A 13,385-nucleotide genomic window follows, 5' to 3' on the forward strand; every position below is an offset into this window, starting at 1 on the left:
GTGATATGGAACCTTGTGGTACAATGCCAGAGAGATCCATACACCAACACACAAGTTATTGTCTGGAAGTTACAAAAATGCTTATTTTTTTGCCTCTTTTTGGCACCTAATTCCTTAACTGTAGGTACCATAACCCCCAAAATCCCAACCTTCCTTTTGTGGTATTGAACCTTATGGTAAAATTTCATAGAGATTCATTCACTTAAACTAAAGTTATTGTGCGAAAACCAATGTGTCTTTAGACGACGATGCCAACGTCATACCAATATGTGGTCGTATAAAAATTGCTTGTTTTTACACTTTTTGGCCCCAAATCCTAAGCGAATACGGCCATTACCCCCAAGTTCAATCCAACCTTACTTATGTGGTATGGAACCTTGTGGTACAATTTCATACAAATCCATACACTTGAACACAAGTTATTGTCTGGAAACTAGAAAAATGTTTGCTTTTGGTCCCTATTTGGTAAAAAAATTCTTTAACAGTTAAGGCCATAACCCCCCAAATCAATCCCAACCTTCCTTTTGTGGTATTGAACCTTGTGGTACAATTTCAAAGAGATCCATCCATTTATACTCAAGTTATTGTCTGGACACCAAATGTCTTCGGACAATGACCACATCTTCATACCATTATATGGCAAAACTTTTTGTAGTCGTATAAAAAGATTTAATGCTTCAGACTACAGGAAACCTATAAGAAGTGTTGTATCTGTTTTTCATACCTTGAGCAACAATATTCAATCTACGACTATGGCTACTTTACCTAGCTTCCTGTAGTAGCTACCACATTTTGATTTGATTTTTTTTTTGATTTTTGGTGTTTTAACGCCACTTTTAAGCACCGCTTTTAGGCTATTTTGTGGTGGCCAGTTTTTATCGGTGGAGGAAGCCGGAGTGCCCGGAGAAAACCACCGACCTTCGATAAGAAAACTGACAATCCTAGTCAATTAATTTGGAGTCAAGTGCACCCACACGAGCGGGGTTCGAACTCACAACCTCAGTGTTGACTGGCTAGTTATTACAGTAGTAACTACTTAGACCACTCAGCCACCGAGGCCCCTACCACATTTTGATCAAGCTTTCAAAATCATGTGACGTCTTCCACTTCCTTGTTAAGGTTAGAGCTTGTAGCTGCACTGTGCTTGTTTTTCAGTGTGTTTTACTTAACTTTAAGGACATATGTTCTAGATAGGGGAGGTTTGTGTGCACATACAACTGGTATAACTCCACCACATTTTATGCCTGTACCAATGCATGCAGTCTATCTGTACCGTGTGAATGTAATTCTTCTTGGTCTTTGTTTTTATGTCATTTTTGGGAGAGTTGGGCGTTGGTGTAATCTTTTAATACATAACTGTTTTTGTGACAATCGACACAAATGCAAGTTTAATTATTGCAGTTTCAGGAAATGCTGCATACAAATAATGCTATCAAAATACTAAATGTGAGTTTTTATTTTTGCGACACCTATCTAATAGTCACAATTAATAAAAACATAGCAAAAATTTGTACATTTACAGTATTTAGAACAAGATCATACGTTGCTGATAATTTATTAAGTGTTTGTCTTTTTTAAGTCACTATTGGCACTTTTCCATTATGGTAGTGGTGATTTAGATCTTGTTGAATGATGACACATCTACACTTTGTACCTGCAAGAAAATAAAAAAAAAACATTACTAAATTAATAAACTGCTTCGCTGAGCGCAGCTGGATACGCCCGCAGAGGTCTAACCCTGAACAGTTGGGGCAAAAATGGACACAATATTCAACCTTGATACAGGTCTGAATTTGGATTGTAATTAAATATTTGACATACATCTATTATAGGTTTCTGAATAAATGTAGTCAAAGAACTTGAAGTTGGTTATATGAATTGAATTTATATTCAATTAAAGATTTCTTGCTGTTGTGCAATACACTGTGCTGTTGCGCAATACTTAGTAAATCTGTTGTCAGACTATAAACAAATAAAATTTATAAAATTCTAAAGAGAGCTTACATCAATAGATATAAACAGTTCACCAAAGTTTCATACGAATTGCTGAAAGCATTTTTGAGTTTTTGTCTGAAAACTGGAAAATCCCCCCTTTTTTAATGAATAAACCCCATAATTAGGAAATGTAAAATCTAAAATTTATAAAATTCTAAAGGGAGCTTACATCAATAGATATCAACATCAAAGTTTCATGAGAACTGCTGAAAGCATTTTTGAGTTATTGTCCGAAAACTGGAAAATCCCCCTTTTTTTATGAATAAAACCCCATAACTCGGAAACGTAAAATCTAAAATTTATAAAAATCCAAAGGGAGCTCATGTCAATAGATATAAACAATTAACCAAAATTTCTTGCAAGTTGGTGAAAGCATTCTTGAGTTATTGTCCGAAAACTGGAAAATCCCCCTTTTTTTAATGAATAAAACCCCACAACTCAGAAACGTAAAATCTAAAATTTATAAAAAACGAAAGGGAGCTCACGTCAATAGATATAAACAATTCACCAAAGTTTTAAGCAAATTGGTTAAAGCGTTTTTGAGTTAATGTCCGACATGTTGACGACAGACGGACGGACAGACAACGGTATACCATAATACGTCCCATAAACGGGCGTATAAAAAAAAAAAAAAAAAAATTTCTGTAAATTCTGAAATTTATTGTGTGCATTCAATTATTGTCATTTTGAAGAATGGACAAAAAATGCGAGATTTAAAATTGCGATTTCAGTAAATGCTGAACACAAATAATGCTTTTTTAATTCAAAATAAGAGTTTTTATTTTTGCAATACATATTTCGTCACAATTTTCACAATAAAAAAGAAATTGCAAAAATTTCTGCAACTGCAGTAATTCTACATGTTCTATACAGTATATCATTTAAAAAATAAAAGTATGGACATTTACTGGAAATTGGAACATCATAAACAATTCAAACATATAGAAGATAAATAGGATTCAACTAAAGACTTTCCTGTCTTTAAAAAACCTAAATAATTTGGTCGTAGTAACTTAAATATTGGTAAACATAAATAAAAGTGAACTCCTACCCAATAAGGCCATGTTTTTTTTTCTATTTGCATATACTACATAACAATGCCTCAAACATAATCAGCACAGCTTTTGGATTGACTATTTTACCAAAATATGAGGTTAACTTTGATAATGATGATTTTTTGTGTTGAACTCCATTTTCAACATATAAAGACATGACTTACATAATCTTCAAAATGTGTTATAGCTTCTTCTAAATCATCAGTTCCCACTTTATCATCTTCTACCACACACATAATCTGTAACTTTTTAATTCCATAACCAACAGGTACCAGTTTTGCTAGAACATAAAGATAAATAATGATTATCATCTCCTACCACAGACATAATCTGTATCTTTTTTATTCCATAACCAACAGGTACCAGTTTTGCTAGAATATTATTATAAATAATATCATCTCTACTACACACAACATCTGCAACTTTTTTATTCCATAACATGTAATCTGTAACAAACAGGTATCAGTTTTGTTACTACATAAATATAAATAATGTTTATCATCTTCCACTTCACACATAATCTGTAACTTTTTTATACCATAACCAACAGGTACAAGTTTTGTTGGAAAATGAAAATAAATAATGATTATCATCTTCCACTTCACACATAATCTGTAACTTTTTTATACCATAACCAACAGGTACAAATTTTGTTGGAAAATGAAAATAAATAATGATTATCATCTCCTACAACAAACATAGACTGTACTTTTTATACATTAACCAACAGCTACAACAGTGAACAGACATATTTTTCTCAACATTTTTAACATTAAATTATTTCATATATGTAAAAAAAATAATAAAAGAACATGGGTCTGATGACACAAATGCCCCGCTCAAGCTTCAAACAAACGATAATTGGGTCGAATGGACGGTCAGAAAGACGGACAGTCAAAGGTAACACTTAATTCCCACGTCACCTACAGCGGCTACATAAAAAAACATTAAAAATGAATGGTTGGATCAATTCAGTATTGTATTACGGTATGTACCTTTTGGTTAGAGAGGTTCCATTTTGAAATACATTGAACCCATGTGAGGCACTTTCAAAATGGGGTAACCACAAATAGAGGCAAAGTTAGAATTTCCTGTATATTTTCACTGTACTTGACACCCATCCTTAGTTGAGATTTCCTGGGTCCAATTAAGTATTTATGGAACAACCCTTATCTATAACAACACCCTAGACTGAGCCTATATCATTTACTTTGTGAAAAAGAGCCAGTCTGTTAATGAACACCTTTTTTGGAAACACTAGTTAGTTTTGGTTTTGCTGATCATTGTTTAACAATTTACCCTTTTAACCTAGCTCCTTTTTGGGGTTTTTGAGATAACAGCCAAAAAACAGCAAAAACCAGTAAAAATCAATATTTCAAGGGAAACAAATTCAAAATAGATTGCAAGATTTTCTTAAATTTTCAGAGTAGATAGATCTTGCCATGCTGACCATTTGTGTAGTGATTACCTTTAACCTAGGTCCTATAGTTTTTAAAATAACAGCAAAAACTGGAAAAAATTTACAATAAGTGAAAGCATGTGAGAGTATTTTTGTTTTTTGTTGTCTGTAATGTTAAGAGTTGAAGCTTAACTTTGAAACTATCAGACCTTCAATAGTCCCAAAGTGTTCAATCTAAATGAAGAAAAAGACATGTGGGGTGTAAAAATTTAACTAATAACAACTGATAATTGAAACTACCATTACACTCCACAATATCTAGTGTCAAGCACGGTAGTGTGGTCTATTTTATACATTGCTATATTTTAATCAAAAAGATAGTGGTGACAAAAACAATATTGAAACTTTTATTTCATTTTGGCACCTGAATATGGGACCAGACATTTTTGTTTACCAGACAGTTGGACTGGTGAATTGCAAATATTTGTATGACCAACAGTATATTTTGTCAGGTGTTCTAGCATATTTCGTGAAGTCTGCATTTGCTTTGATAAAAAAACTTTTTGGTAGGAAGATTAATGACATTAAAAACAAGCATTCTGAGAGTTTTGCATGGCAATACATAGTCCCCTACCGGGTAAAAATTCATTATACTGGAACAAAATGCTAACTTGTTCTATAACTTGTCATGGTGTAAACAAAAAGAAAATATCAAGTTAATATCTTCAAGCATGACAAAAATCAGTGTGGAAAACTGAATATATGAGTGAATTTTTTCAAGTCCAAGGACCATATCTCTGCACAAAATTATCAGACCGAAACAAAAATTTGAACTCGATCTGTAACTTGTCATGATAAAACTATTTACCAATTGTCAATCAATATCTTCAAGCATGATGAAAACTAGAGGCTCTAAAGAGCCTGTGTCGCTCACCTTGGTATATGTGCATATTAAACAAAGGACAAACATGGATTCATGACAACATTGTGTTTTGGTGATGGTGATGTGTTTGTAGATCTTACTTTACTGAACTTTCTTGCTGCTTACAATTATCTCTATCTATAATGAACTTGGCCCAGTAGTTACAGTGGAAAATATTTTGTAAAAAATTTACAAAAATTTACAAAATTTATGAAAAAATTGTAAAAAATTGACTATAAAGGGCAATAACTCCTTAAGGGGTCAATTGACAATTTTGGTCATGTTGACTTATTTGTAGATCTTACTTTGCTGAACATTATTGCTGTTTACAGTTTATCTCTATCTATAATAATATTCAAGATAATAACCAATAAAATGCTCCGCAGGGCGCAGCTTGATACGACCGCAGAGGTCGAACCCTGAACAGTTGGGCAGTGATCTCCCCAGGCCGTTTTAGCGTCGCGGTACCGCGATGCTATAATTTTTTACCGTGACGCTATAATATTTTCCGCGACGCTATAATTATTTTGAAGATGCTATTTTTTCTTGCATGTAAATGCATTACTCCAAAATCGATCGATGTCCTAATTTTTGAACTTTTATGTAATTACCGCTTATGATCATAAAAATTATATCACCTTTTAATCTTTAATTGTAATCCCTTCAATCAAACAATAGAGGCAATTAAGAGTGATTAAATAGGTGTTAATTGTTGTTTGGGTGAAAACTGTTTGATAACTGTTCGGATTTGAATACCCTAAGCTGACACTTATGACATGACCAATAACACGTGGTCCAAGCGTGATCCAAGCCTATGTGTAAATAAATATGGACATCGAGAAAATGGAAATCATTAACAATTCGAAATCTACGTTTGCAACATGGCAGAACCGTCTCCTAAGAGAAGAAAAACTACGCAAGGAAGCTTGATGTTGTCAAAATGGCTGACCAAACCAAGTTGTACACTTACGCAAGATTTAGTTGCCGAAGAGGTGAACATCAATCGTGACCCAGGATTGCAGATTGAAATACTCGAGAACCCTACTACTCAAACCAAACAGACACCAGTTAAAGTCAGACTATCTGGCGTTGACCCAAACTGGAAGAGATCATTTCCTTGGTTGATCTTAACCCAAGACAAGTCTGGTACGACGACGCTATGAAATATTTATTTATTGAATAAAATTTATTCCCAGTCCCATATTTAGCCTCGCTAAAGCATACAAGATTATATTAAAATAATAATATTTGCAAAAGAATTGGAATGCAATGTGTTTACAAAATATGAATTTAAAAGAAAAAAATATTTATATTTAAGTAAATCATCTTTCTTCATTCTTCTTCAAGTGTTCGATATATAATTCTAAAAATTACGGCTTGGAAATTTAAAATAAATTTATTCAACTACCTGTTCTTTGAAAAAAAATGTATGAAAATTAAAATAAATATTTTATTTTATAGGTATGTTATGTACTTACTGCACTAAGCACGGCAAGAAAGCAAAAAATGGTACTGACACATGGATCGGGACACCCTGTACTACACTTGTTAAAGAGAGCTTGAACAGACACCAAAAATCCAAAACCCACCAAGAAGCTGCACAACTAGAGGCTCAATCTATACTTGCTGGCAAAGGTCAAGGGATCCAGGACTCACTCACTCAGCACTGTACCCTGGAAAGGACAGCACTCATCGGAGCTTTCAGATGTCTTTACTGGTTGGCAAATGAAGAGATCCCACACACTACCCACTTCAAATCCTTACTGGAACTTGCAAAGACCTTGGGATGTGACTACCTTGACCTGTTACACAAAGGAGACAACGTCAACTACACAAGTCAACGCACCATGCAGGACATGCTTCAGACCATCACACAACAGATTCAACAACCAATCATGCAGGATTTGAACAGCAGCCCCTACTACTCACTACTTATTGATGAAACAACAGATATTGCTATTGTTAAGCAGATGACACTCATGGCAAGATACTTTACACCCAACATGGAACTCAAGACAACTTTCCTTCAACTCATTGATCTACCAGATGGCAAAGCAGATACGATCATGACAGCACTCAAGAACTTCTTCACAACACACCAACTAGACACAAGCAGACTCATTGGTTTTGGTTCTGATGGGGCATCAGTTATGGTTGGAAGGAAAACAGGGGTAATATATATTTTTTTATTAAAAAATAATAATCAATCAGCTATTAAATCTGAAAATGAATATATCTTTTTTTTATCTGAATAAAAAACAAATGACATATTTAACATGTTTTATAATTTTTATTTATATTTTCCAGGTTGCTACCCAGTTGAAGGCCATCAACCCAGAGATGTTGAATGTACACTGCATAGCACATCGACTAGCACTTGCCTCTGGTCAAGCCAGTTCCAACATCCAGTACCTCAAGAAGTTTAAAGATATTATGAGACAGCTTTTCTACTTCTACCAGAATTCAGCTGTCCGAATGCATGGATTAAAAGAGATAGAGGTAAATTTCTTATAATTTTAATTTACAAATAAACTTATAAATTTCAACTATTATAAATACTTTTTTGGTCAAAATAATATAAAGATTTAATAATAAATATTTCTCACATTCATTTGTCAAATAAAGTAATTGTGTCACAAAATGTCTCATTCATATTTATGAAATTAATTTTCTTTTTTCATTACAGAACATCCTTGGTGACCCAGTTGTTAAACTGAAGGACATTTGTGACACCAGATGGCTCTCCCACCTGAACTCAGTTGAAGCAGTCAAGCGTTGCCACCCAGCACTCATTGCCAGTCTTGAGAGGGAAGCCTCTGAGCGTACAGATGCTACAGCAGCTGGACTAGCCCTGTTTGTGAAGTCTCCATTCTTCCTGTGTGCCATTGCCATGTTACTGGATACCCTACCACACCTGAACCGCCTGTCCAAACTCTTCCAGAAAACATCTATAGACTTCAGTATGGTAGACACACTTGTTTCTTCAACTCAGCTGGTACTAACCAACCTACTTGACAACCCAGGACCCAACACAAAAGACATTGCAACATACTTCAACAGCCTAGAGGAGTATGGTGTAAAGTACAAGCAGACAGAAATCGACAGATTCCAGGAGCAAGTCTACCAACCCTTCATCAACAATGTTATAAGCAACCTTCATGACAGATTTCCAGACACCAGTGTATTAGACTCCTTCTCAGTATTTGACCCAGACTTGCTTGACCAGAAAGATCCATCCACCAATGAGTACTTGCAGTTTCAGAAGTTGAAGGTATTATCTCTTTCTAATATAATATTGGTGCAACATATTAATTTTGTTCAAATTGTATGCAGATGCTATAAATTATTAAATATTTACAGTTACTTGGAGGTTCCTAATGACAACTATGAAACAATTTTTTATATGTAACAAGCAATAACTTTTTAATTTCTTTGTGATATTTATTTATTAATTTTTATATTTATCTGTTTCAGCAACTAGCCAAGCAATTCCCATCAGTTGGAACCTCTGATACTGCTGAAGAAGAATTTACCTCACTAAGATACATCATTGCCTCCAAGATGAAAGATCAGACAACCAGACAGGTTTTAGAAAAGACAGCCAAGATGACTGACCTCTACCCAGTACTCAGTAAATACTGCCAGATTGCTTTAGTAGTGCCAGTGTCCACTGCAGACTGTGAAAGAACCTTCAGCACCCTGAACAGAGTAAAGAGTATCTTGAGAAACAGACTCAGCCAACACATTCTGAACTGCCTGATGACCATCTCCACAGAGGGACCTTCTTTGCAGAACTTTGATTTCCAAGCCTGTGTAACAGCATTTGCACAAAAGAAGAAGAGAAAACTTAACCTTTAGTTATAGACATTAGTGCTTTTGAAATCTTGTGCTTTTAAATTGAGTATTGTGTATTTTGATGCTTGTTTTTGTTAATATATTCTATTATTAAAGTATAGAACTTACAAATTGTTATTTTATTCTTAATATAGACATATAGACACATCTGCAACCATATAACATATATACTACTACATTACAAAAAGAAAAGACAGCATCATCGCACCGCGGCGAATGACAATGAAAAAAAACCTGATTTTTTTTTTATGTCAAATGTGATGCTATCCAAAATTTCTGGGGAGAACACTGGTTGGGGCAAGTATGGACACAACATTCAAGCTTGATACAGCTTTGCATTTGGATTGTGATTAAATATTTGACACAGCATAGGTTTCTGACACAGAATGAATGTGGTCTAAGAACTTAAAAATTTTAAATTGGACATTCACCTATTATGGTCTAATATCCAAAATCTAAATACATGGTTAGATTCAGCATATCAAAGAACCCCAAGAATTCAATTTATGATGAAATCAAACAAAGTTTAATTTTGGACCCTTTTGACCTCAATGTGGACAAAGTTGATAACAGGGCCCAAAAATCAAAAATCTAAATACATGGTTAGATTCAGCATATCAAAGAACCCCATATATTCAATTTTTGTTGAAATCAAACAAAGTTAAATTTTGGACCCCGATTTGGACCAACTTGAAAACTGGGCCCATAATCAAAAATCTAAATACATGTTTAGATTCAGCATATCAAAGAACCCTAAGAATTCAATTTTTGTTAAAATCAAACTAAGTTTTATTTTGGACCCTTTGGACCTTAATGTAGACCAATTTGAAAACGGAACCAAAAATTAAGAATCTAAATACACGGTTAGATTCGACATATCAAAGAACCCAAATAATTCAATTTTTGATGAAATCAAACAAAGTTTAATTTTGGACCCTTTGGACCTCAATGTGGACCAATTTAAAAACGGGGCCCAAAATCCAAAAACTAAATACACGGTTAGATTCAGCATATTAAAGAACCCCAAGAATTCAAGAATAAAACCCCATTGAAATTGGTCAAGAAATAAGCAATTTATACGAAGTATCTTCTTTTGCACAATACTGTGCAATTAAATATTTCTTGCTATTGCGCAATACTGTACAATTGACAATTTCTTGCTATTGCGCAATATTGTGCTATTGGATATTTCTTGCTATTGCGCAATACTGTGCAATTGAAGATTTCTTGCTATTGCGCAATACTGTGCAATTGAAGATTTCTTGCTATTGTGCAATACTGTGCAATTGAAAAACTTGCTATTGCACAATACTAATTATATAATAATTTACACATCCTGTTTGGTGTGTATCTCCTACCATATCATTATTATTTGCTTTTAAATATAAATCAGAAATAACCAACTTAAAATGGAAAATTTTAAAAGAAAAAAAAAAGGAAAAAAAAAAAAATCCCCCCCCCCCCAAATTTTTTGAACCCCCTTATGATTTATCACCCCCAAACTTAATCCTAACCTTCCCTTTGTGGTATGGTACCTTGCAGTACAATTTCAGAGAGATCCATACACTTGAACACAAGTTATTGTCTGGAAACTAGAAAAATGTGTTTTTTGGCCCCTTTTTGGCCCCAAATTCCTAAACGTTTAGGGCAATTACCCCTAAACTCAAACCCAGCTTTCCCTTTGTGATATGGAACCTTGTAGTACAATTTCAGAAAGATCCATATACTTACACACAAGTTATTGTCCTGAAACTAGAAAAATGCTTGTTTTTTGCCCCTTTTTGGCCCCTAATTCCTAAAATATTGAGGCAATTACCCCCATCATCAATCCCAGCCTTCCCTTTGTGGTATGGTACCTTGCAGTACAATTTCAGAGAGATCCATACACTTGAACACAAGTTATTGTCTAGAAACTAGAAAAATGCTTATTTTTTGCCCCTTTTTGGCCCCCAATTCCTAAACATTTCGGCAATTACCCCAAAACTCAATTCCAGCTTTCCCTTTGTGATATGAAACCTTGTAGTACAATTTCAGAAAGATCCATATACTTACACACAAGTTATTGTCATGAAACTAGAAAAATGCTTGTTTTTTGCCCCTTTTTTGGCCCCTAATGCCTATAATTTTGAGGCAATTACCCCCAAAATCAATCCCAGCATTCCTTTTGTGATATGAAACCTTGTGGTACAATGTCAGAGAGATCCATACACTAACACACAAGTTATGTCTGGAAGTTACAAAAATGCTTATTTTTGGCCCCTTTTTGGCCCCTAATTCCTTTACTGTTGGTACCATAACCCCCAAAATCAATCCCAACCTTCCTTTTGTGGTATTGAACCTTGTGGTAAAATTTCATAGAGATCCATTCACTTAAACTAAAGTTAGAGTGCGAAAACCAATGTGTCTTCGGACGACGCCGGACGACGACGACGACGCCAACGTCATACCAATATACGACCACAAAAATTTTTTTGCGGTCGTATAAAAACGGCAAAATTTCCTTAAAATTACCAATTCAGGGGCAGCAACCCAACAACGGGTTGTCCGATTCATCTGAAAATTTCAGGGCAGATAGATCTTGACCTGATAAACAATTTTACTCCATGTCAGATTTGCTCTAAATGCTTTGGTTTCAGAGATATGAGCCAAAAACTGCATTTTACCCTATGTACTATTTTTTAGCCATGTCGGCCATCTTGGTTCGTGGGCGGGGTCATCGGACACATTTTAAACTAGATACCCTAATGATGATTGTGGACAAGTTTGGTTAAATTTGTCTTAGTAGTTTCAGGAGAAGATTTTTGTAAAAGATTACAAAAATTTACGAAAAATGGTTAAAAATTGACTATAAAGGGCAATAACTCCTTAAGGGGTCAACTGACCATTTTGGTCAAGTTGACTTAATTGTAGATCTTACTTTGCTGAACATTATTGCTGTATACAGTTTATCTCTATCTATAATAATATTCAAGATAATAACTAATAAAATGCTTCGCTGGGGCGCAGCTTGATACGACCGCAGAGGTCGAACCCTGAACAGTTGGGGCAAGTATGGACACAACATTCAAGCTTGATACAGCTCTGAATTTGGATTGTTATTAAATATTTGACACAGCATAGGTTTCTGACACAGAAAGAATGTGGTCTAAGAACTTGAATTTTTTTAATTTGCCTATTATGGTCCAATGTCCAAAATCAAAATACATGGTTAGATTCAGCATATCAAAGAACCCCATATATTCAATTTTTGTTAAAATCAAACAAAGTTTAATTTTGGACCCCAACTTGGACAAACTTGAAAACTTGGCCCATAATCAAAAATCTAAACACATGTTTAGATTCAGCATATCAAAGAACCCCAAGAATTCAATTTTTGCTAAAATCAAACTATGTTTAATTTTGGACCCTTTGGACCTTAATGTAGACCAATTTAAAAAACAGGACTTAAAATTAAAAATCTAAATACACGGTTAGATTTGGAATATCAAAGAACCCCAATAATTCAATTTTTGATGAAATCAAACAAAGTTTAGTTTTGGACCCTTTTGACCTCAATATGAACCAATTTGATAGCGGGGCCCACAAATAAAAAATCTAAATTCATGGTTAGATTCAGCATATCAAAGAACCCCATATATTCAATTTTTGTTGAAATCAAAAAAAGTTTAATTTTGGACCCCAACTTGGACCAACTTGAAAACTGGGCCCATAATCAAAAATCTAAACACATGTTTAGATTCAGCATATCAAAGAACCCCAAGAATTCAATTTTTGTTAAAATCAAACTAAGTTTAATTTTGGACCCTTTGGACCTCAATGAAGACCAATTTAAAAAAAACGGGACCCAAATTAAAAATCTAAAAACACGGTTAGATTTGGCATATCAAAGAACCCCAATAATTCAATTTTTGATGAAATCAAACAAAGTTTAATTTTGGACCCCAATTTGGACCAACTTGAAAACTGGGCCCATAATCAAAAATCTAAATACATGTTTAGATTCAGCATATCAAAGAACCCCATGTATACAATTTTTGTTGAAATCAAACAAAGTTTAAATACTGGACCCTATCTTGGACCAACTTGAAAACTGGGCCCATAATCAAAAATCTAAACACATGTTTAGATTCAGCATATCAAAGAACCCCAAGAATTCAAT

The 13,385-nt window shown here is 34.2% G+C and overlaps 2 protein-coding genes across 3 annotated transcripts in view; one reads left to right on the plus strand and one right to left on the minus strand.

Annotated features, from left to right (window-relative positions):
* Positions 1-1,542: 1,542 nt before the first annotated feature.
* Positions 1,543-13,385, minus strand: part of LOC127723699 (elongation factor 1-delta-like) — a 31,109-nt gene continuing 19,266 nt past the window's right edge. For both annotated transcript variants that reach the window (XM_052230450.1, XM_052230449.1), the window contains 2 exons: positions 3,215-3,330; positions 1,543-1,654 (listed from right to left, as the gene is read on the minus strand). In XM_052230450.1, coding sequence (XP_052086410.1) covers positions 1,616-1,654; positions 3,215-3,330 — 155 coding nt within the window. In that variant the 3' untranslated portion in view covers positions 1,543-1,615. The remainder of the gene's footprint in view (positions 1,655-3,214; positions 3,331-13,385) is intronic.
* Positions 7,906-9,512, plus strand: LOC127723701 (zinc finger protein 862-like). Its single transcript, XM_052230451.1, has 2 exons — positions 7,906-8,642; positions 8,846-9,512. Exons 1-2 carry the CDS (start codon positions 8,262-8,264, stop codon positions 9,227-9,229), a joined length of 765 nt encoding a protein of 254 aa, XP_052086411.1. The 5' UTR covers positions 7,906-8,261; the 3' UTR covers positions 9,230-9,512.

This window comes from Mytilus californianus, unplaced genomic scaffold, assembly GCF_021869535.1.
Source record: "Mytilus californianus isolate M0D057914Y unplaced genomic scaffold, xbMytCali1.0.p SCAF_13, whole genome shotgun sequence".
NCBI classification, from domain to species: Eukaryota; Metazoa; Mollusca; class Bivalvia; order Mytilida; family Mytilidae; genus Mytilus; species Mytilus californianus.